The 21,533-nt window shown below is 43.5% G+C and overlaps 1 protein-coding gene across 1 annotated transcript; it reads right to left on the bottom strand.

Moving 5' to 3' along the window:
* Nucleotides 1-1,169: 1,169 nt before the first annotated feature.
* LOC119016401 lies at nt 1,170-10,293 on the bottom strand. Its single transcript, XM_037092180.1, has 18 exons — nt 10,016-10,293; nt 7,980-8,350; nt 7,737-7,835; nt 7,538-7,601; nt 7,254-7,357; nt 6,890-7,162; nt 6,394-6,487; nt 6,205-6,272; nt 5,846-6,070; nt 5,684-5,722; nt 5,433-5,561; nt 5,265-5,342; nt 5,024-5,143; nt 4,846-4,923; nt 4,693-4,773; nt 4,391-4,477; nt 3,025-3,810; nt 1,170-1,289 (listed from the first exon to the last, which is right to left on the bottom strand). Exons 2-18 carry the CDS (start codon nt 8,070-8,072, stop codon nt 1,170-1,172), a joined length of 2,538 nt encoding a protein of 845 aa, XP_036948075.1. The 5' UTR covers nt 8,073-8,350; nt 10,016-10,293.
* Between the last annotated feature and the right edge of the window lie 11,240 nt (nt 10,294-21,533).

Genomic DNA, 21,533 nt, shown 5'->3' with positions numbered 1-21,533 from the left:
GAGGGCCCTTTTCTGCTCCTCTATTTGCGCTTCGAAGTCTGCATCATCTTGATCCTCTTTTTGGTGGCAATTAATAGTGGGGGGCCTGGTGATGAATGTTTTGTCCATCGGTAGTTTTGGAAAGCCAAACCTGCAGGCTACATTTCCCTTCTTACAGGACTTTGAATGTTTCCTGCTGTGCACCTGAACCTCTGACACTATTTTGTGGAGTTCCGGATCTGTGTCAGGGTCGGGCATTTTGCAACTAATGTATCTATCTATAAATTCCATGACGTCTCTATCGGGGTCCTCTTCAAATTTTGGTGAATCTTTGATCCAAATGAGCATGTGGATGTGCGGGCTTCCCCTGGCTTGGAACTCAACGCGATAAAAATAATCTTCCACTTCACCAATCGGCTGTGAAGGAGAGAGGATGAGGTTCGTCATGAGAGCCTCTACTCTCTTTTCAAACATGCGCATTACTGTGATGGGGTTACTTCTCAGAATGTCACATTTTGATTTCCAATCCAAATCTGAAAACAGCCCTTGTTCACCTTGCTGAGCTTTGATGGCCTCTATGAACTCAGGCCATCTCATCTCAGCAGCGGAGAATGTGGCAAAAAATGTTGGTTTTCCAATTTGACGAACCATGGCGTGCACATCTTTAAGCGTTTTATTCCAATAGGCTGGAGTGCCTCTAAGAGGCTGCATGAACCTGGTTGCGTCTTGGCTCATGATGAGCCGTTCTATCTCATCCTTGTCCTGGAGCATGACATTGTTAATCCTACGGCCGTCTTTGGTTTTCGACTTTCCTTTGCGCATTTGTATAGACATACTATTTGTCGCGAGGTGAGTCTCTGTAACAAACTGCGCAAAGAAAAGATAACTCTGGTCACTTGCAAAACGCGTATCTGCAGCAAAGAGCCTAGAATTAAAGTAGAGGCTCGGGGACAGGGAGACGGTTCTAGCTTCATCTAACGTGTTCTCTCCTGTCGGAAATTGTACAGGAAAAGCCATGGCCTCTAACTTGGGTATGGTGAAAAAACCAACTGGTTTGTTGCCTTGCGCGGGTGCAACGCTAAATACTCCGTCGCCATATGAAAGGATTTCCTGTGCAATGTCGGGGGGCTGCATGCAAGTGTCCAGGGAGAGGCCTGGTCTCAGTTCCTCCTGTTCTTCCTCATCTGCCTCTAACTGTCCCGGCTCGTTTTGGCTTTTAAAAATTTCTTCCAAATCGACATCCCCATCTTCTTCTGGGATGCTGGGTTCCTCTTCTTGTCCGAGCTCGTCTTCTTGTCTGGGTTCCTCTTCTTCGAGCAGACAGTCAAAAGTTGCAGTCTCATCGATAAACACGTCTTTATATTCTGAATGTGTCTCTTTCAATTTCGCAAGACCAGCTAGCACATTCTTCATATTAACGTTGTAAAAGTGCTGGTAACCTTTGTATTTGATGTGCCTTTTCAATTTCACTTGAAGCAGCTGCGCTTCTGCTCTGGGCCTTGGGAGACTGTTGACGGTCGCTTCCACCTCTGATGGAACGCACACAACAGCTCCGTGGACTGCTCTCTGTTGGCCTTTTGGCAGAGCAACAATTTTTGCAAATGGCAAGATTTTTGCAATCAGCTGCCTCTCAAGCACATTAAGTGCAGCCAATTCTGGGGGGATGGGCGCCAACTCCAAATTGTTTACCACTGCCATGGGTGGTATGCATCCTCTGCAAAGGTGGCTGTCGCAGGTGTAGCATATCCACTCATGCAGCCTCTCTTGTGGCACAGAGCAAGGGGTAGAGCAGTCACTGTCACAAAAGTGAACATAGTTTCCTGTCAAGCATGCTGCTGCGACTTTTGCGTGTTTACAATATTTTTGTCTTTTGCATTCTTTGACCTGATTAGGAAACATGGTTCTGTTACAAACGGTACAAATGTATGTGGGTCCATGTCTAATTGACTCACGAAAGGCAGCTATGGCTGCTTCCATCACCGGATCAATAAGGGGCTGGGGGCGGTGGAGCACAATTTGTCTGTATTTTCTCCTGATTCTAAGCGCTCTCTGCATCTTGTAAAATATGCTAAAGGCAGCATTTGTGGCCAATTTGGTTCCTCTCTGCTGGTTACAACGTTGATTAAAATGACGTCTAAATTGTGGATCACTGTGATATCTAAGATTGAAATCTTGCTTTTTCTTTTGGCTATAGCTTTGATCTGTGTTGTACCTCTGAGACATGCCAAATTTTCGTCTGCTCCGAAACACCGGATCTGACTGGTATCTGTCTCTAAAGTGTTTCTTTTGTCTGGTGCGGAACGTGTCATCTTCTTTGTATCTATCTCTAATGTGTTTTTTTTGTCTGGTGCGGAAATTGGCATCTTCCTTGTATTTCTTTGTGATGTAAGTCTTCCGTTGTCTCCTGAAAGTAGCATTTTCCCTGTATCTTCTGACGAGTTCTTCCTTCTTCTTATCTTGAACATTTTCATAGTAATATTTGAATGACAGTAATCGCTGATTCTGATGGAGACTGTCTTGGGCATATCTTCTTCTTTGTGCTTGGAGTTTCTTTCTTCTAAACTCTAGACAGCTGCTGTACTTTTTCCTTTCATATTGGAGTTTTTGCCTTTTTTCTTCACCAGACAGTAACGCATGTTGGTTTTTGCTGGCTTGACGCATCGCTTTTCGTCGCTGTTGCTTTGGCAACTTTGTGAAACATTTTGCTGCTGGTGGTGCAGGAGCCGTCTTGAGGACGTGCTCTGCTGCTGGTGGTGCAGGAGCCGTCATGAGGACGCGCTCTGCTGCTGCTGGTGCAGGAGCCGTCTTGAGGACGCGCTCTGCTGCTGCTGGTGCAGGAGCCGTCTTGAGGACGCGCTCTGCTGCTGCTGGTGCAGGAGCCGTCTTGAGGACGCGCTCTGCTGCTGCTGGTGCAGGAGCCGTCTAGAGGACGCGCTCTGCTGCTGCTGGTGCAGGAGCCGTCTTGAGGACGCGCTCTGCTGCTGCAGGAGCCGTCTTGAGGACGCGCTCTGCTGCTGCTGGTGGTGCAGGAGCCGTCTTGAGGACGCGCTCTGCTGCTGCTGGTGGTGCAGGAGCCGTCTTAAGGACGCGCTCTGCTGCTGCTGGTGGTGCAGGAGCCGTCTTGAGGACGCGCTCTGCTGCTGGTGGGAGAGCTGTCCTGGATACACTGTGTGCCAGAGAAGCCTGAGGGCATTCTCTTGAACCAACGGCTTCGAATGACACCGGCACAAACTCGTAACTGGCAGAAGGGCCGCGATTTGCAAAGAGTTTGTGCAGGTGTTCAGCCAAGTCACTGATTTTTGAGAAGGTCTTCATAATTGCAGTTCCGTGGGGGTGAGGTAAGCCCATCACACTTCTTGAGTGTGAATCAAACACACCATACCTGCCTGAGTGGTCACGGAAAACTGCAATACACTCTGGACTTATTATGACTAAAGCCAGATTAACGTCACCTGACAGACACTCTAACTGTGCGGCAAGGGGCAGATACCAAGCCTGGCTTCCACTGGCTTTCACAAGTCCACACCTGATTTCAGGCATGTGGACGTTACACATATCTGTGTCAGTCAGGACTTGTTTGGGCAGTTCTTCCACAGCGAGATGGTCACTGCGGAATCTTTTTTCCTGGATCAGCTGTTGTTTTACACCTACATAAAGTGAATCTCCCTTTGCCAGCACTCTATCAAGGACAGCAGTGTTAAACTGACAGCCCTCATTCAGATAAGCCAGAAAAGTCAGGGACATGCAGGTACACTGGTGGTTCCTGGAGAACTTCCTGTACCTCATGTCACTCTGACTATGACTAGCCCTAATACTAGCACTAAGCGGCACCTGAAATATAACATAAATTATCATTATCATAAAGGATTACTTATTAGCATAAACATAAGCCTAGTTAACATTATTAGTTGTAGTAATGAACTGTTTCATATAATACAGTCCTAGCATGGTGACAGTTTAAGCAAATGTGACTAAAAACATTTTACCTACTGCAGCTTTAAATTAACTGATTATACAATATCATTTCCACCAATTTTTCCTGATCAATTTACCATATAGATAATCTTACATATATACAAATGGTTATTATTCTAATCATACTTTACTTGAACACATTACTAAACACAGATTATTCCATATTTCAAATTTAAATGTGAGACCATCATAAACCTTTGTCACCCCTTGTCATCTTGACCAAGGTTTGAAGGAGGCTTTAACGGACCTTTAACTCTAATACATCCCTTGTACGCGTGTCACACCATTTACACTTGAAAACATTCATAAATAGTAATTAATTCCCTCCTTCATTTCCTTCCTTCCCTTCCTTTTGCATTTCAGTTCAAATTAAACCACACTTTACCTCTAACAAACACTTTAAGCCCACAATAAACCCAAATGTAAATGTCCTTACCTCTTTTGAAGGGGAATGAGAGGTGGCAAGTCCGTCATCGATAATCCAGGGCCAGCAGGACGATGAGGGAACTGGTGTCCCGACGGTCTGTGATAAGTAATAACACCAGTTAATATCTAGACATGAGGCAACACAACGCAAGTTAATACAAGAAAAGTTTTCCAAATTCATTTCAATTACTCACTGACATTTGTGAACTGCAGCGAGAGATAATAGTAGCAGAGATCTTAAATGAAACGGTTTAATGTAGTTACAGCATTTTACAGTACACGTTCTGTGTGTGTCTGTTGTGGAGTAAATACCTTAACTGGGCGAGGAGTGTGACAGGCAGCTTTAATGGTCTGGGATGGTCCAACCGGTGAAGGGGTCTTCATCCTGGCCACCTGAGAACAAATAACAATTTGATGAAGACTTTAAGGACATTATGAACTTTATTCAATAGGAATAATTTTTACCTTCGCAACCGGTGAACAGCAGGGGGTCGCCGGATCACCCAAACTACAGGACAACCTGACTGGAGGGGATCCAACCAGCTGCTGACACATGAGAACAAATATGTTAAACTCCACGCGTCTCAGTGAGCACACTGTGTGTTCTGAGTGAGATTGTGTCTTGTGTCAGAGAGTAACATACGTTGGTCACTGAAGTTTGGGTGCGGGGGGGTGTTCCATCCGTGGTCCTGGACATAGGAACCGGGCTGGAGGGGCCGTCCTGCAGTCTCTGTGACAGCCAGGCTGGAGGGGATCCAACCTGCTGTTGACAGATGAGAACAAATATGTTAAAATTCAGACAGAGTGGACAATGTAGTTATGTCTCCATGAAGACACTGTTTCAACTGTAAACATTGACTATGTGCGTCAGTTGTGTAACATACGTTGTTCACAGGAGACTGGTGGCAGGGAGGGCGTCTCTCCGTGGTCCTTTGACGCCTGGCTGTCGCTGGGGAGGCCACCTGCACCGTCAAATAAAACATAGAACCAGTAACTGTAGGGAACAAGGGGAATTTTATAATACACCTGAGAAGCGATGTCACACAATTTACCTTCTTGCGCGCTGGAGGAGATGGGACGTCCACAACGTCAGACAGCTGAGAAGGAGACACTTCCTCCATAGCACAAAGGGTCGTGCTACTAAACCACCGTGGGTTCAGTGGAAGGAAGGACTCCTTCTCCTGTGGAAGACAAAACACCACAAAGACAAATGAATATTTGTCAGGTACAAATACACAAAGTTTAAATACTAACCAGTTAACTTGTTATGAAAAAATAAAATAAATAAATAAAAATAACTCACCTGCTGCTGAGCCACGCTGGCCGGACCAGGAACCTGCGGCTGGGAAAGCACATCACATATTTGATTAAATAGGTGCTTTTTAGTTATGACTGTGAACCCGTGAACCAAAATGTACACAAACACATAATATAATAATAAATAAAAAAGAAAAACCCTACTAACCTTGCTGCTCTGACCAACGACCTTCCACTGGAAGGGGTCAGGAGACAGAGGAGCACGTACCTCTCCCTTCACAACCAGCTTAGGAGAAACCTTCCTAAGCGGCTGTGAAGGAGTAGGAGACACCGGGGGAGGGGGAGGTGGTGGTGGTGTCTCGAGGAACTGCTCCGTGGAGGCCCACAGCAGCTGGGTGAGGATCCCCATACCCTCACGGTCGCTCAGGTGAACCTGCAGACATGACAATACAAATCCATTTACAGACAGTTTAATTTCAAAAGGTAGCTTGTGTCGACTGTTTCATATCGACACACAAGAAATTATAGCAAATTAGACCTTTTCTATCACACAGATACTCTACTTACGCCGTCTCTGCTCCACAGATCCAAGCGCGTACGGGGGAAGTACTCCTCCGCAGAGAAGTACCTCAAACCTAAAAACATAAAAAAAAAAGTCATTACAATATTCACACATGTATGACTATGTTCATCACAGACATTTTTAAGTACATTTCTTTTACTTGTTTTAACTGACGATATTTTTTTGTTACTTACCCATACGAGCTGTCACGCGATGGTACGCGTGGCGAAGGGCCCTCTGGTGCTCCTCATCCTCGTTCAGGCGGGGGGGGAAGTCCACCACAAAGACCTGTAGGAAACAAAATTTTAGAAAACACCAACTGACAGTTTCATTCAAAATCACACACACACACACACACTATATTTAGTGCACATTTTTTGAAAGCTCATACAATTAATCTTATTAAAAGTAGTCAATGTACTACTAGTGTTGTTTAACTACTAAGAATACAGGACAAGCAAGACATGAAATAAATGCTTACCTCCGGCCAGCGGCTCCTCACAGCAGTGAGGAATCGGGCGTAGTCAAAATTTTAGAGAACACCAATGACAATTTCATTCAAAATCACACACACACACCACATTTAGTACACATTTTTTGAAAGCTCACACAATTAAAGTAGTCAATGTACTTCTAGTGTTGTTTAACTACTAAGAATACAGGACAAGCAAGATTGAAATAAAAGCCTACCTTCGACCAGCGGCTCCTCACAGCGGTGAGGAATCGGGCGTAGTCGACGGCTGCCTCGTCGACGGTCCTGCTCGCAGTCAGGTTGTTGCTAGGAGCAAGAACACAAACAGCATCAGGGGATCGAGGAACCTTTGCATGTAGGACCTCAGTGCGCAGCTGAGCAGCATGGGCCCCAGGGGTCGACATGATACCAAAAGAAAACTTCCCTTCTGGCATCTTGGCGAAACGGTCCACGATGGCCCGGAGATGGGAGTCCCCGACAATCAGAACAAACTGCAACAACAAAGAAAATTTCATTAGCATGAAAATCATTAATCCCTCTCAAGATCAATTACTTCCTTCATAAACTGGACAATAATAGCACCTGCTTGCCAGGAGACTCAGGTGGGATGACCAACTTGTGGCTCCGTCCAGTGAGCTTCGAAGTTGGCCACGTCTCCACTGGATGGCGGTAACCGGTACCGCGGCCTGTTTGGTAAAGTACAAAACAGATAAAAGGTTAAACTGATGAAGGAAAGGCTACTAGGAAATATCAACAATCACTTGTTTATACCAGTAAAAAAGTACAGGAAAACCTGTTTAAAAAGTTCAATATTGATGATGAATTAATTTATTGATCATTTAGGGATAAAACAAGTAGATACTTACGTGCACGAACTTGCACATCCTCCGGGCTCCAGAAAGGCTTGGCTGGGGGTGAAGATCCAACTGCCTGATGACAGATTAAAGACAAAGAAAAAAAAAAATTAACGATAATCATAGCAACAAGCATAAGATGAAGACATACAAGTTAAAACAAAATATAATAAAACATGTCTCATTGTGTGTGTGTGAGGTAGGAACATACGTTGCCGACTGGAGCTCGGGAGCAGGGGGGGTGGGTCTCCCTGGTCCTCTTGGTCCTTGACCCTCTGGAAGGCTCCTCTCCAGCCGGGGGGGACACCGTCTGATGAAACATTAACATCAAAAGACATGGCAGACATTCAGAACTCAGCAGTTCAGGAGAAAGCAATAGATGTAACATTTCTACAGCCATTTTCATGCAGACAGTTGTCACTGCGACCCAGAGGCTTATCTACTGTGTAAGTACCTCCGGGGGGGTGGGGGAAGACCTCAGCTCGTCCAGGTTGAGCTTCTCCCAGCGCTGCTTCAACACCACAGAGCGCCTCGACTTCCTTGGCATCCTGTTGGTAGAAGTTAAAAACAAGAGAAAAACAACAAGAGAAATGCTTGTAAAACTGACCTAAACCTAAACCACCTAATGTAAACTAAACTAATCTAAGACAACCTAATATAATCTTATATGTAGAATGAAATTTGAGAAAATTATGAAGATGTGGTGATTGTGTGTGTGTGTAGGTGATGTGGTGATACTGCTCTGTGAAGGTTGAGGGCAATGGATGAAGGATGATGGTCACTCTCAGCTGTCAGCGGTCACTCTCAGTACAGGAACCCTTTAATCTTATCAAAGACAATAGGCAATAAAAAGATAAATGTCTCTCAAATGTTATGAGTCAGTGTTAGCAACAAGTTAATATCATAACAGACACAAGTTAAAGATCTGTACTTGTCATAATTTGTGTGTTTTTGGGCACAGTATTTCTTCAAATAATTCTGTGTTATAGTATTTTAATTATCATTTATAATAATTATATCAATTTTATACTACACAGTATCAAATCGTTTATTCCTAAGAACAAAGAATTACTATGACATGATGAATATAACACACAAGATAAAAATTACTTCAACAAATGTACGGGATTTTATCAACATCTGAATGCACATTTATTACCAAAAGCAAAAATAGTCATGTATGAAAATGCTTCCTTTTCTGTTTAATCAAGGTAGATTGTAAAAGTGTATGGTACATCTAAAGTATGATATTTATCTAACTACATAGAAAGGCATTTAATCACATCTTATCACAAACAGGAGAAATGTGTTTTTCAGTAGACAGAAGGGAGTATTAAATACTAGTCACAATCTACACAATTAGATATGAAATACAGCTTTTAGCTTGAGTTAATATTCTTGTATGAAAACAGAAAAAACAAACAAAAAAAATCCCAAAATAATGAGTGTAATATCTCCAAGTACAAATCTGACCCGTGTTAAGGATCTGGACATGACAGTACAGTTCGCACCCGGAGAGAAAAATGGCTACCGTTCGCGCCGTGAGAGAACAAAAGGCGAAGGTTCGCGCAGTTAGCATCTAGCCTATGGCTATCCTTCGCGCTGCGAGAGAACAAAGACGAGGTTCGCGCTGTTAGCATCTGGCGCGGCCTGACGTTTCAGCTCAGTGATCTTATATATAAACAGATCGACCTTATATAGAAACACATCGACCATAAACAATTAATCCTCCCAAAATCACGAGATAGTAATGTTTAGATTCAATTACCTCACTTTGTTAAAGGTGTACGGATGTTAGCACAGTTAGCGCAGTTAGCTTTTCGCTCCGGTTAATGTTTCTTTATAGAATAAGCAAAGTCACCGCTGTTGGCTTAGATCGCGGCCTACTGTTTTACATACTAGAGCCGAGTAGCGCCGTTAACTCGTCTTAATATTGTTGTATTGAAACAGACTGCCGGAGCCCCGTTACTGTTACCGAGACAGACATATTATATACTTATGGACCCCTATAGCTTTGCTAACCGCTGTTGGCCTGGAGCTACGGGGCTCCGGGTAGCGGAGCTAACAGCTAATGGAGGACCGTTAGCTGTTAGCCATCTGTGCACTTGACACTCCGCTGTTGGCCCGGAGCTACTGGGCTCCGGGTAGCGGAGCTAACAGCTAACGTTAGCTATCTGTGCACTTGACACTCCACTAACGGAGCTCCGTCAGTCTGTTTCAATACAACAGTATTAGGACGAGCTAACGGCGCTACTCGGCTCCGGTATGTAAAACATTAGGCCGCGCTCGAAGCCAACAGCGGTGACTTTGAGCCAAGTACCTCCGGATTAATATAGCTAAAACAGACCGATCATTAACACTTACATTCATTATTTTTCCCGAAATCATGAGTTATCGTGATCACGCGAGAGATAGTAATGTCTACCTTCAATAAAATCCATTTCTATTTACGATTTCAGTATGCTAACATCAGACATAGCAGGTACTTACCTACGATGAGGTCAAAGGGTATCGAGCAGAGCCGGATCAGTGGTTTTATATCAAGGCCAAAAATAATGCACACACAACTGTCCAATCAGAGTTCTCCTGTGTTGTCTGTCATCTGTATCCAAGGTGATTTGTCCAATGAGATGGCTGATAATCTGTGCACTTGACACAGACTCCGGACTACCATACTTTGCTGCATCCATTATTTATATATATTTTTATGAATTTATTAGAATATAACACAGGAACAAAACATCAGTGTTAATTAGAACACTTAAATAATAATGATATTAATTGACTGATGTTGAATTATTATGTTATATATTATTAAATAACATAAAACTGTATATGTTTCATTTATTTTATTTGTGTATCATGATAAAATACATTGATGAAAATGTTACTATGAATTAATGAATATCCTGGGAATGGGAAATATAATATTAATACCTTAAAAGTGCTTTTCAACACAAGACAGCATTCCAGTTTATTTTTTTCAGCTGATGGATTATGAAGGCTTGAATGAGTGAAAAGATAATCATTAAATATAGTTTAAATGTTGGGATATATACTGTGTATGTGTGTTTGTGTGCATGTGTGTGTGTGTGTCTGTGTTTGTGTGTGTGTGTGTGTGTGTATTAAACTGACTCATTACTTTATCTGTCACTCTTTCTTCTTATTAGTGGTGCTGTGCTCCGCACAGCCCTCTATAGGCCCCTATTGCTTTGCTTTAGAGGGGTCCCATTTCCTCGTCCCATTCATTCCTTGTGGGCAACTTTTCAGTTTTTCACGACTGACGTCGCGAAAAATTGATGTTCTACAGAGTTGCATAATTGCATACCGAGTCCAGTCGAGCCGCACGTTAAATGGATGAAAAATTAATCATTAAATATGGTTTAAATGTTGGGAAATATACAGTGTGTGGGTGTTTGTGTCTATTTGTGTGTGTGTGTGTATTAAACTGACTCATTGATTAATCTGTCACTCTCTGTTCTTATTAGTGGTGCTGTGCTCCGCACAGCCCTCTCTGAACCCCTATAGCTTTGCTATGGATGGGTCCCATTTCCTCATCCCATTCATTCCTTATGGGAAACTTTTCACAGTTTTTCGCGACTGAAGTCGCGAAAAATTGATGTTCTACAGAGTTGCACAATTGCATACCGAGTCCAGTCGAGCCGCACATTAAATGAATGAAAAATTAATCATTAAATATGGTTTAAATGTTGGGAAATATACAGTGTGTGTGTGTTTGTGTCTATTTGTGTGTGTGTGTATTAAACTGACTCATTGATAAATCTGTCACTCTCTCTTCTTATTAGTGGTGCTGTGCTCCGCACAGCCCTCTCTTGACCCCTATAGCTTTGCTATGGAGGGGTCCCATTTCCTCATCCCATTCATTCCTTATGGGAAACTTTTCACAGTTTTTCGCGTCGCGTCGCAAAAAATTAATATTCTTCAGAGTTGAATAACAGCATACCAAGTCCGGTCGATCCGCAAGTTAAATGAATGAAAAATTAATCATTAAATATGGTTTAAATGTTGGGAAATATACTGTGTCTGTATTTGTGTGCGTGTCTGTCTGTCACCCTCTCTGTTGGCACAGCTGATCTCGGTTGCCACGGTGATCGTGCTGACCCCCCCCTGCTAACGGACTGGGACAGCTGTGTCTCAGCCCTTTCAGCCTCACATGCAGGATGTCAAACTGGTGCTATATATTCAAAACCATGCATGATAGCAGCAAATTTTTTTCACGGTCAAGCCAGAAATGCCTTAAAGAACACGCTCACCAAGTTTCGTGGTCCTTGTGTCAGAAATGTGGTAACAGCAGCGAGTTGGAAAAAGGGAGCAGTTTCGAAAATCCTCTTCCCGATTAACATTGGAGTAAATGGAGCCAGTGAGAGCTCCTCTGGTCGGTCAGAGGCAGATAATTCAAAAACCGTAAATCCGACCGAAAAAGCGGACGCATTGTGAGAGAGAAGACAAGTGTGGCTACAACTCTGGAAAGTATCACTGTTTTTGAGCGTAATTTGTGGCCGGGATCATCACGGAAAGAGAAAATTTCTGAGGTTTTTTTTGAGTCTCTCTCACTCTGTCAGTTGGTCTCCTGCACTCTGCTGCACGAACATTCCGCCATACACACTCATTGAAAACCCTGAATTTTCCCCAAATCACTCATCATCGTTAAAGTGTCACAGTTCAAAAACTATACATCGTGGGAAAAAAGTTCAAATACAACGTAAATAGACGAGACCTGTGCCTACGTTTTAAAGTTGGAATGGTGTTTCTAGGCGAACGTATGCCAGAGCAGGAGATGTTTAAAAAACGTTGCAGATTTGCGACATTTTTGACCCCGTCCCATTCATTCCTTATGGGAAATTTTTCGCAGTTTTTTCGAATTTCAAAAATCTGAATGATAGCATACCGAGTCAGATCGAGACGCACGTTTTGGTATATTTTTGTGTGGGTGCGACAAACGGTGCGGGACTAGTTAGCTGCCGAAAAAGAGCGGGAGGATGAAAAATAATAAGAAGAAGAGGCGCGAGCAATAATAATAGTGGGCTGTGCTTCGCACAGCCCACTATGGACACCCTATAGCAGAGCTATAGAGGTGTCCATAGTGGGCTGGCGAGCACAGCCCACTAACTAGACAATTCCCCGCCGGGGAATCGCGAGAGTGGGCTGTGCGCTTTGCCCCGTGACGAAAAAACTACGAAAGCTAAGGCTAAAGTATGATATCACGTTGATAATTTGGAGTTTTATCTACATTTTAAAGTTTGAATGGTGTGTCTAGGTCAACGTATGCCAGAGCAGGAGATGTTTGACTTTTTTTTACCTTGTCCCATTCATTCCTTATGGGAGATGTTTGGTAGTTTTTCGCGTCTTACAACGCGAAAAATTGATATTCTGGAAAACTGAATGATAGCATACCGAGTCAGATCGAGCCGCACGTTTTGATGTATTGTTTGTTTGTGTGTGCTCAATGGTGTGGGACGAGTTAGCGACAGAAAAACTGGCTCTCAATGTACAGTGGATTGTAAAATAAACAGACAGATAGAGACAGAGACAGACAGGTAGAAAGAGAGACAAACAGATAGATGAAGAGAAACAGAGACAGACAGAGAGAAAGACAGAGACAGACAGACAGAGAGAGAGAGAGAGAGAGATAGAGAGAGAGGCAGACAGACAGATACAGAGATATACATATATATAGAGAGACAGACAGATAGAGAGAGAGACAAACAGATAGAGAGAGAGAGAGACAGACAGACAGACAGATAGAAAGAGAGAGAGAGAAAGAGACAGACAGGTAGAGAGAGACAGAGTCAGACAGATAGAGAGAGATAGACAGACAGACAGAGAGAGAGAGAGACAGACAGACAGACAGGTAGAAAGAGAGAGAGAGAGAGAGAGAGAGAGAGAGAGAGAGAGAGAGACAGAAAGACACAGACAGATAGAGAGAGAGACAGACTGTCTGTGCTGGCCCAGCTGATCTCGGCTGCCACGGTGATCGTTGCCGACCACCCCCGGTAACGGACTGGTGCAGCTAATTTCTCAGCCCTTTCAGCCTCACATGCAGGACGTCAAACCGGTGCCATATCTTCAAAACCATACATGATAGCACCAAAATTTTTTCACGATCAAGCCAGAAATGCCTTAAAGAACACGCTCACCAAGTTTCGTGGTCCTCGTGTCCGAAATGTGGTAACACGAGTGAGTTGAAAAAGGGTGCAGTTTCGAAAATCCTCTTCCCGATTAACATTGGAGTAAATGGAGCCAGTGAGAGCTACTGTGGTCGGTCAGAGGCAGATAATTCAAAAACCGTGAATCCGACCGAAAAAGTGGGCACATTGTGAGAGTGAAGACAAGTGTGCCTACAACTCTGGAAAATATCACTGTTATTGAGTGTAATTTGTGGCCGATATCGTCATAGAAAGAGAAAATTTCAGAGTTTTTTTTTTAGTCTCTCTCACTCTGTCAGTTGGTCTCCTGCACTCTGCTGCGCGAACATTCCGCCATACACACTCATTGAAAACCCTGAATTTTCCCGAAATCACTCATCGTCGTTAAAGGGTCAGAGTTCAAAAACGATACATCGTAGGAAAAAAGTTCAAATACAACTTAAATAGACGAGACCTGTGCCTACGTTTTAAAGTTGGAATGGTGTTTCTAGGCAAATGTATGCCAGAGCAGGAGATGTTTGAAAAACGTTGCAGATTTGCGACATTTTTGACCTCGTCCCATTCATTCCTTATGGGAACTTTTTCGCAGTTTTTCGCGTCTTACGACGCGAAAAATCAAAATTTTAAAAATCTGAATGATAGCATACCGAGTCAGATCGAGACGCACGTTTTGATATATTTTTTGTTTGGGTGCGACAAACGGTGCGAGACAAGTTAACTGCCAAAAAATCACGGGAGGATGAAAAATAATAATAACTAGACAATTCCCCGCCGGGGAATCGCGAGAGTGGGCTGTGCGCTTTGCCCCATGACGAAAAAGCAAACATGGTATCAGCAAAATTTCTCCACCATCACGCGGGAATGGCCTTAAATAACACAGTCACCAAGTTTTGTGGTCCCACTTTGAGAAATGTGGCAATAGGAGCGAGTTAGAGAAGGGTGCAGTTTTGCAAATCCTCTTCCTGATTTACAATGGAGTTAATGGGACAGTTGAGAGCTACTCTTGTTGGTTAGGGGCAGATAATTCAAAAACCGTGAATCCCACCGAGAAAATAGACACATTGGGAGAAAGAAGACAAGTGTGGCTACAACTCTGGAAAATTTCACTGTTTTTGAGTGAAATTTGTGGCTGGGAGCGTCATGTAAAGATAAAATTTCCCTCACCATCTTTCAAGGGCCAGCATTCAAAAACTACACAGTATAGGAAAAAAGTTGAAGACACCTCTAATACACAGGATTTGTGCCTACATTTTAAAGTTTGAATGGTGTTTCTAGGTGAATGTATGCCAGAGCAGGAGACGTTTGAAAAACGTTGCAGATTTGCGACTTTTTGAGCTCGTCCCATTCATTCCTTATGGGAAATATTTGGCAGTTTTTCGCGTCTTACGACGCCAAAAATTGATATTCTGAAAAACTGAATGATAGCATACCGAGTCAGATCGAACCGCATGTTTTGATGTATTGTTTGTTTGTGTGCACTCAACGGTGTGGGACGAGTTAGCGACAGAAAAAATGGCTCTCACTGTACAGTGGATTGTAAAATAAACACTAGACAATTCCCTGCCGGGGAATCGCGAGAGTGGGCTGTGCGCTTTGCCCCGTGACGAAAAAGCAAACATGGTATCAGCAAAATTTCTCCACCATCAAGCGGGAATGGCCTTAAAGAACACAGTCACCAAGTTTTGTGGTCCCACTTTGAGAAATGTGGCAATAGGAGCGAGTTAGAGAAGGGTGCAGTTTCACAAATCCTCTTCCCGATTTACAATGGAGTTAATGGGACAGTTGAGAGCTACTCTTGTTGGTTAGGGGCAGATAATTCAAAAACCGTGAATCCCACCGAGAAAATAGACACATTGGGAGAAAGAAGACAAGTGTGGCTCTGGAAAATTTCACTGTTTTTGAGTGAAATTTGTGGCTGGGAGCGTCATGTAAAGAGAAAATTTCCCTCACCATCTTTCAAGGGCCAGCATTCAAAAACTACACAGTATAAGAAAAAAGTTGAACACACCTCTAATAAACAGGATTTGTGTCGACATTTTAAAGTTTGAATGGTGTTTCTAGGTGAATGTATGCCAGAGCAGGAGATGTTTGAAAAACGTTGCAGATTTGCGACTTTTTTACAATGTCCCATTCATTCCTTATGGGAAATGTTTGGCAGTTTTTCGCGTTTTACGTCGCGAAAATTTGATATTCTTAAAAACTGAATGATAGCATACCGAGTCAGATCGAACCGGACGTTTTGACATATTGTTTGTTTGTGTGCGCTCAACGGTGTGGGACGAGTTAGCGACAGAAAAAAGAGCTCTAATTGTAAAGTGGATTGCAAAATAAACACTAGACAATTCCCCGCCGGGGAATCGCAAGAGTGGGCTGTGCGCTTTGCCCCGTGACGAAAAAGCAAACATGGTATCAGCAAAATTTCTCCACCATCAAGCGGGAATGGCCTTAAAGAACACAGTCACCAAGTTTTGTGGTCCCACTTTGAGAAATGTGGCAATAGGAGCGAGTTAGAGAAGGGTGCAGTTTCACAAATCCTCTTCCCGATTTACAATGGAGTTAATGGGACAGTTGAGAGCTACTCTTGTTGGTTAGGGGCAGATAATTCAAAAACCGTGAATCCCACCGAGAAAATAGACACATTGGGAGAAAGAAGACAAGTGTGGCTACAACTCTGGAAAATTTCACTGTTTTTGAGTGAAATTTGTGGCTGGGAGCGTCATGTAAAGAGAAAATTTCCCTCACCATCTTTCAAGGGCCAGCATTCAAAAACTACACAGTATAGGAAAAAAGTTGAAGACACCTCTAATACACAGGATTTGTGCTGACATTTTAAAGTTTGAATGGTGTTTCTAGGTGAATGTATGCCAGAGCAGGAGATGTTTGAAAAATGTTGCAGATTTGCGACTTTTTTACAACGTCCCATTCATTCCTTATGGGAAATGTTTGGCAGTTTTTCGCGTCTTACGTCGCGAAAAATTGATATTCTGAAAAATTGAATGATAGCATACCGAGTCAGATCGAACCGCACGTTTTGACGTATTGTTTGTTTGTGAGCACTCAACGGTGTGGGACGAGTTAGCGACAGAAAAAAGAGCTCTCATTGTAAAGTGGATTGTAAAATAAACACTAGACAATTCCCCGCCAGGGAATCGCGAGAGTGGGCTGTGCGCGTTGCCCCGTGACGAAAATACTATGAAAGCTAAGGCAAAAGTATGCTATCATGTTGATAATTTTGACTTGTATGTACACTTTACAGTTTGAATGGTGTGTCTAGGTCAACGTATGCCAGAGAAGGAGATTTGCGATTTTTTTGACCTTGTCCCATTCATTCCTTATGGGAAATGTTTTGCAGTTTTTCGCGTCTTGCGACGCGAAAAAATTGACATTCTGAAAAACTACATGATAGCATACCAAGTCAGATCGACCTGCACGTTGTGATCTATTGTTTGTTTGTATGCAGTCAGCGGTGTGGGAAGAGTTAGTGACAGAAAAAAGGGCCCTCAATGTACAGTTGGTTGGAAAATAAACACAGAGATAGAGAAAGAGACAGACAGATAGACCGAGAAAGACAGACAGATAGAGAGAGAGAGAAAGACAGAGACAGACAGTCAGAGAGACAGAGAGAGAGAGATAGAGAGAGAGATAGACAGATAGAGAGAGACAGATAGAAAGATAGAGAGAGAGAGAGACAGAGAGACAGAGAGAGACAGATAGAGAGAGAGACAGACAGACAGATAGAGATATATGTATAGACAGACAGATAGAGAGAGAGAGATAGAAAGATAGAGAGAGAGAGACAGAGAGAGAGAAGGACAGACAGAGAGAGAGAGAGAGAGAGAGAGAGAGAGAGAGACAGATAGATAGAGAGACAGAGGCAGACAGACAGAGAGAGAGAGAGAAAGACAGAGAGATAGAGAGACAGGGAGAGACAGAGACAGAGACAGACAGATAGAGAGAGAGAGAGACAGAAAGATAGAGAGAGAGAGGCAGACAGATACAGACAGGCAGATAGAGAGAGAGAGAGACAGACAGATAGAGACAGACAGATAGAGAGAGAGAGAGAGAGAGAGACAGACAGATAGAGACAGACAGATAAAGAGAGATATCTGCATAGACAGACAGATAGAGAGAGAGAGACAGACAGACAGACTGCGCTTGCCCAGCTGATCTCGGTTGCCACGGTGATCGTGCTGACCCCCCCCCCCCCTCCCCCCTCCGCTAACGGACTGGTGACAGCTGTTTTCTCAGCCCTTTCAGCCTCACGTGCAGGCCGTCAAACCGGTGCCATATCTTCAAAACCGTACATGATAGCAGCAAAATTTTTTCACGGTCAAGCCAGAAATGCCTTAAAGAACAAGCTCACCAAGTTTCGTGGTCCTCGTGTCCGAAATGTGGTAACACGAGTGAGTTGAAAAAGGGTGCAGTTTCGAAAATCCTCTTCGCGATTAACATTGGAGTGAATGGAGGAAGTGAGAGCTACTCTGGTCGGTCAGAGGCAGATAATTCAAAAACCGTAAATCCGACCGAAAAAGCGGACACATTGTGAGAGAGAAGACAAGTGTGGCTACAACTCTGGAAAATATCACTGTTTTTGAGCATAATTTGTGGCCGGGATCGTCACGGAAAGAGAAAATTTCTGAGTGTTTTTTTGAGGCTCTCTCACTCTGTCAGTTGGTCTCCTGCACTCTGCTGCGCGAACATTCCGCCATACACACTCATTGAAAACCCTGAATTTTCCCCAAATCACTCATCGTCGTTAAAGGGTCAGAGTTCAAAAACTATACATCGTAGGAAAAAAGTTCAAATACAACTTAAATAGACGAGACCTGTGCCTACGTTTTAAAGTTGGAATGGTGTTTCTAGGCAAAAGTATGCCCGTGCAGGAGATGTTTGAAAAACGTTGCAGATTTGCGACATTTTTGACCTCGTCCCATTCATTCCTTATGGGAAATTTTTCGCAGTTTTTCGCGTCTTACGACGCGAAAAATCAAAATTTTAAAAATCTGAATGATAGCATACCGAGTCAGATCGAGACGCACGTTTTGATATATTTTTTGTTTGGGTGCGACAAACGGTGCGAGACAAGTTAACTGCCAAAAAATCACGGGAGGATGAAAAATAACTAGACAATTCCCCGCCGGGGAATCGCGAGAGTGGGCTGTGCGCTTTGCCCCGTGACGAAAATACTATGAAAGCTAAGGCAAAAGTATGCTATCATGTTGATAATTTTGACTTGTATGTACATTTTACAGTTTGAATGGTGTGTCTAGGTCAACGTATGCCAGAGAGAGAGAGAGAGAGAGGCAGACAGACAGATAGAGAGAGACAGATAGAGAGAGATATATGTATGGACAGACAGATAGAGAGAGAGAGAGATAGACAGGTAGAGAGAGAGATATACAGGTAGAGAGAGAGAGATAGATAGACAGGTAGAGAGAGATAGACAGGTAGAGAGAGACAGACAGACAGACAGGTAGAGAGAGAGAGAGATAGACAGATAGAGAGAGAGAGACAGAGACAGACAGAGAGACAGATATATATATATATATATAGAGAGAGAGAGACAGACAGAGAGAGACAGAGAGATAGAGACAGACAGACAGATAGAGAGAGAGACAGACAGACTGTGCTTGCCCAGCTGATCTCGGTTGCCACGGTGATCGTTGCCGACCCCGCCGGTAACGGACTGGGACAGCTCTTTTCTCAGCCCTTTCAGCCTCACATGCAGGACGTCAAACTGGTGCTATATATTCAAAACCATACATGATAGCAGCAAAATTTTTTCACGGTTAAGCCAGAAATGCCTTAAAGAGCATGCTCACCAAGTTTCATGGTCCTGGTGTCAGAAATGTGGAAATGCCAGCGAGTTGAAAAAGGGTGCAGTTTCGAAAATCCTCTTCCCGATTAACATTGGAGTAAATGGAGCCAGTGAGAGCTCCTCTGGTCGGTCAGAGGCAGATGATTCAAAAACCGTAAATCCGACCGAAAAATTGTTTGTTTGTGTGCGCTCAACAGTGTGGGACGAGTTAGCGACAGAAAAACTGGCTCTCAATGTACAGTGGATTGTAAAATAAACAGAGAGATAGAGGGAGAGACAGACAGACAGACAGACAGACAGATAGAGAGAGAGAGAGACAGAGAGGCAGACAGACAGATAGACAGAGACAGACAGACAGATAGAGAGAGAGAGAGAGAGAGAAAGACAGAGAGAGAGAGACAGACAGACAGATAGAGACAGACAGATAGAGAGAGATATATGTATGGACAGACAGATAGAGAAAGAGAGAGAGACAGGTAGAGAGAGAGAGAGAGAGATAAACAGGCAGAGAGAGAGAGAGAGAGAGAGAGACAGACAGGTAGAGAGAGAGAGATAGACAGATAGAGAGAGAGAGACAGACAAATAAAGAGAGAGACAGAGACAGACAGAGAGACAGACAGAGTGAGATAGAGACAGACAGACAGACAGACAGATATATATACATATATATAGAGAGACAGACAGACAGACAGACAGACAGACAGAGAGATAGAGACAGACAGACAGATAGAGAGAGATATATGCATAGACAGACAGATAGACAGATAGAGAGAGAGAGAGAGAGACAGACAAATAAAGAGAGAGAGAGAGAGAGAGAGAGAGAGAGAGAGAGAGAAAGACAGATAGAGAGAGCTATATGTATGGACAGATAGAGAGAGAGAGATAGGCAGGTAGAGAGAGAGAGAGAGAGAGAGAGAGATAGACAGGTAGAGAGAGAGAGAGAGAGAGAGAGAGAGACAGGTAGAGAGAGAGAGAGAGACAGACAGGTAGAGAGAGAGAGAGACAGGTAGAGAGAGAGAGAGAGACACACAGGTACAGAGAGAGAGATAGACAGATAGAGAGAGAGAGAGAGACAGACAAATAAAGAGAGAGAGAGAGAGAGAGAGAGAGAGAAAGACAGGCAGAGAGAGACAGACAGATAGACAGAGACAGACAGAGAGAGAGAGAGAGAGACAAAGACAGAGACAGAGAAAGATAGAGAGAGAGAGACAGACAGACTGTCTGTGCTGGCCCAGCTGATCTCGGTTGCCACGGTGATCGTTGCCGACCCCCCCCCCTGCTCCCCGGTAACGGACTGGGACTGCTGTTTCTCAGCCCTTTCAGCCTCACATGCAGGACGTCAAACTGGTGCTATATATTCAAAACCATACATGATAGCAGCAAAATTTTTTCACGGTCAAGCCAGAAATGCCTTAAAGAGCACGCTCACCAAGTTTCATGGTCCTGGTGTCAGAAATGTGGAAATGCCAGCGAGTTGAAAAAGGGTGCAGTTTCGAAAATCCTCTTCCCGATTAACATTGGAGTAAATGGAGCCAGTGAGAGCTCCTCTGGTCGGTCAGAGGCAGATGATTCAAAAACCGTAAATCCGACCGAAAAAGTGGACACATTGTGAGAGAGAAGACAAGTGTGGCTACAACTCTGGAAAATATCACTGTTTTTGAGCGTAATTTGTGGCCGGGATCGTCACGGAAAGAGAAAATTTCTGAGGTTTTTTTTGAGCCTCTCTCACTCTGTCAGTTGGTCTCCTGCACTCTGCTGCGCGAACATTCCGCCATACACACTCATTGAAAACCCTGAATTTTCCCGAAATCACTCATCGTCGTTAAAGGGTCAGAGTTCAAAAACTATACATCGTAGGAAAAAAGTTCAAATACAACTTAAGTAGTCGAGACTTGTGCCTACGTTTTAAAGTTAGAATGGTGTTTCTAGGCGAATTTATGCCCGAGCAGGAGATGTTTGAATAACGTTGCAGATTTGCGACATTTTTGACCTCGTCCCATTCATTCCTTATGGGAAATTTTTC

Source organism: Acanthopagrus latus, unplaced genomic scaffold (genome assembly GCF_904848185.1).
Source record: "Acanthopagrus latus isolate v.2019 unplaced genomic scaffold, fAcaLat1.1, whole genome shotgun sequence".
NCBI classification, from domain to species: domain Eukaryota; kingdom Metazoa; phylum Chordata; class Actinopteri; order Spariformes; family Sparidae; genus Acanthopagrus; species Acanthopagrus latus.
This window is presented reverse-complemented; position numbering and strand designations above follow the sequence as displayed.

Excerpts from the sequence above, each read along its gene's own strand:
- LOC119016401 (XM_037092180.1), bottom strand. The coding sequence starts at position 8,072 with ATGCCAAGGAAGTCGAGGCGCTCTGTGGTGTTGAAGCAGCGCTGGGAG. Across the intron at positions 7,836-7,979 it reads CTTCCCCCACCCCCCCGGAG|ACGGTGTCCCCCCCGGCTGG; the intron begins GTACTTACACAG and ends ATGTTTCATCAG. Across the intron at positions 5,343-5,432 it reads CTCCTCCAGCGCGCAAGAAG|GTGGCCTCCCCAGCGACAGC; the intron begins GTAAATTGTGTG and ends TTGACGGTGCAG.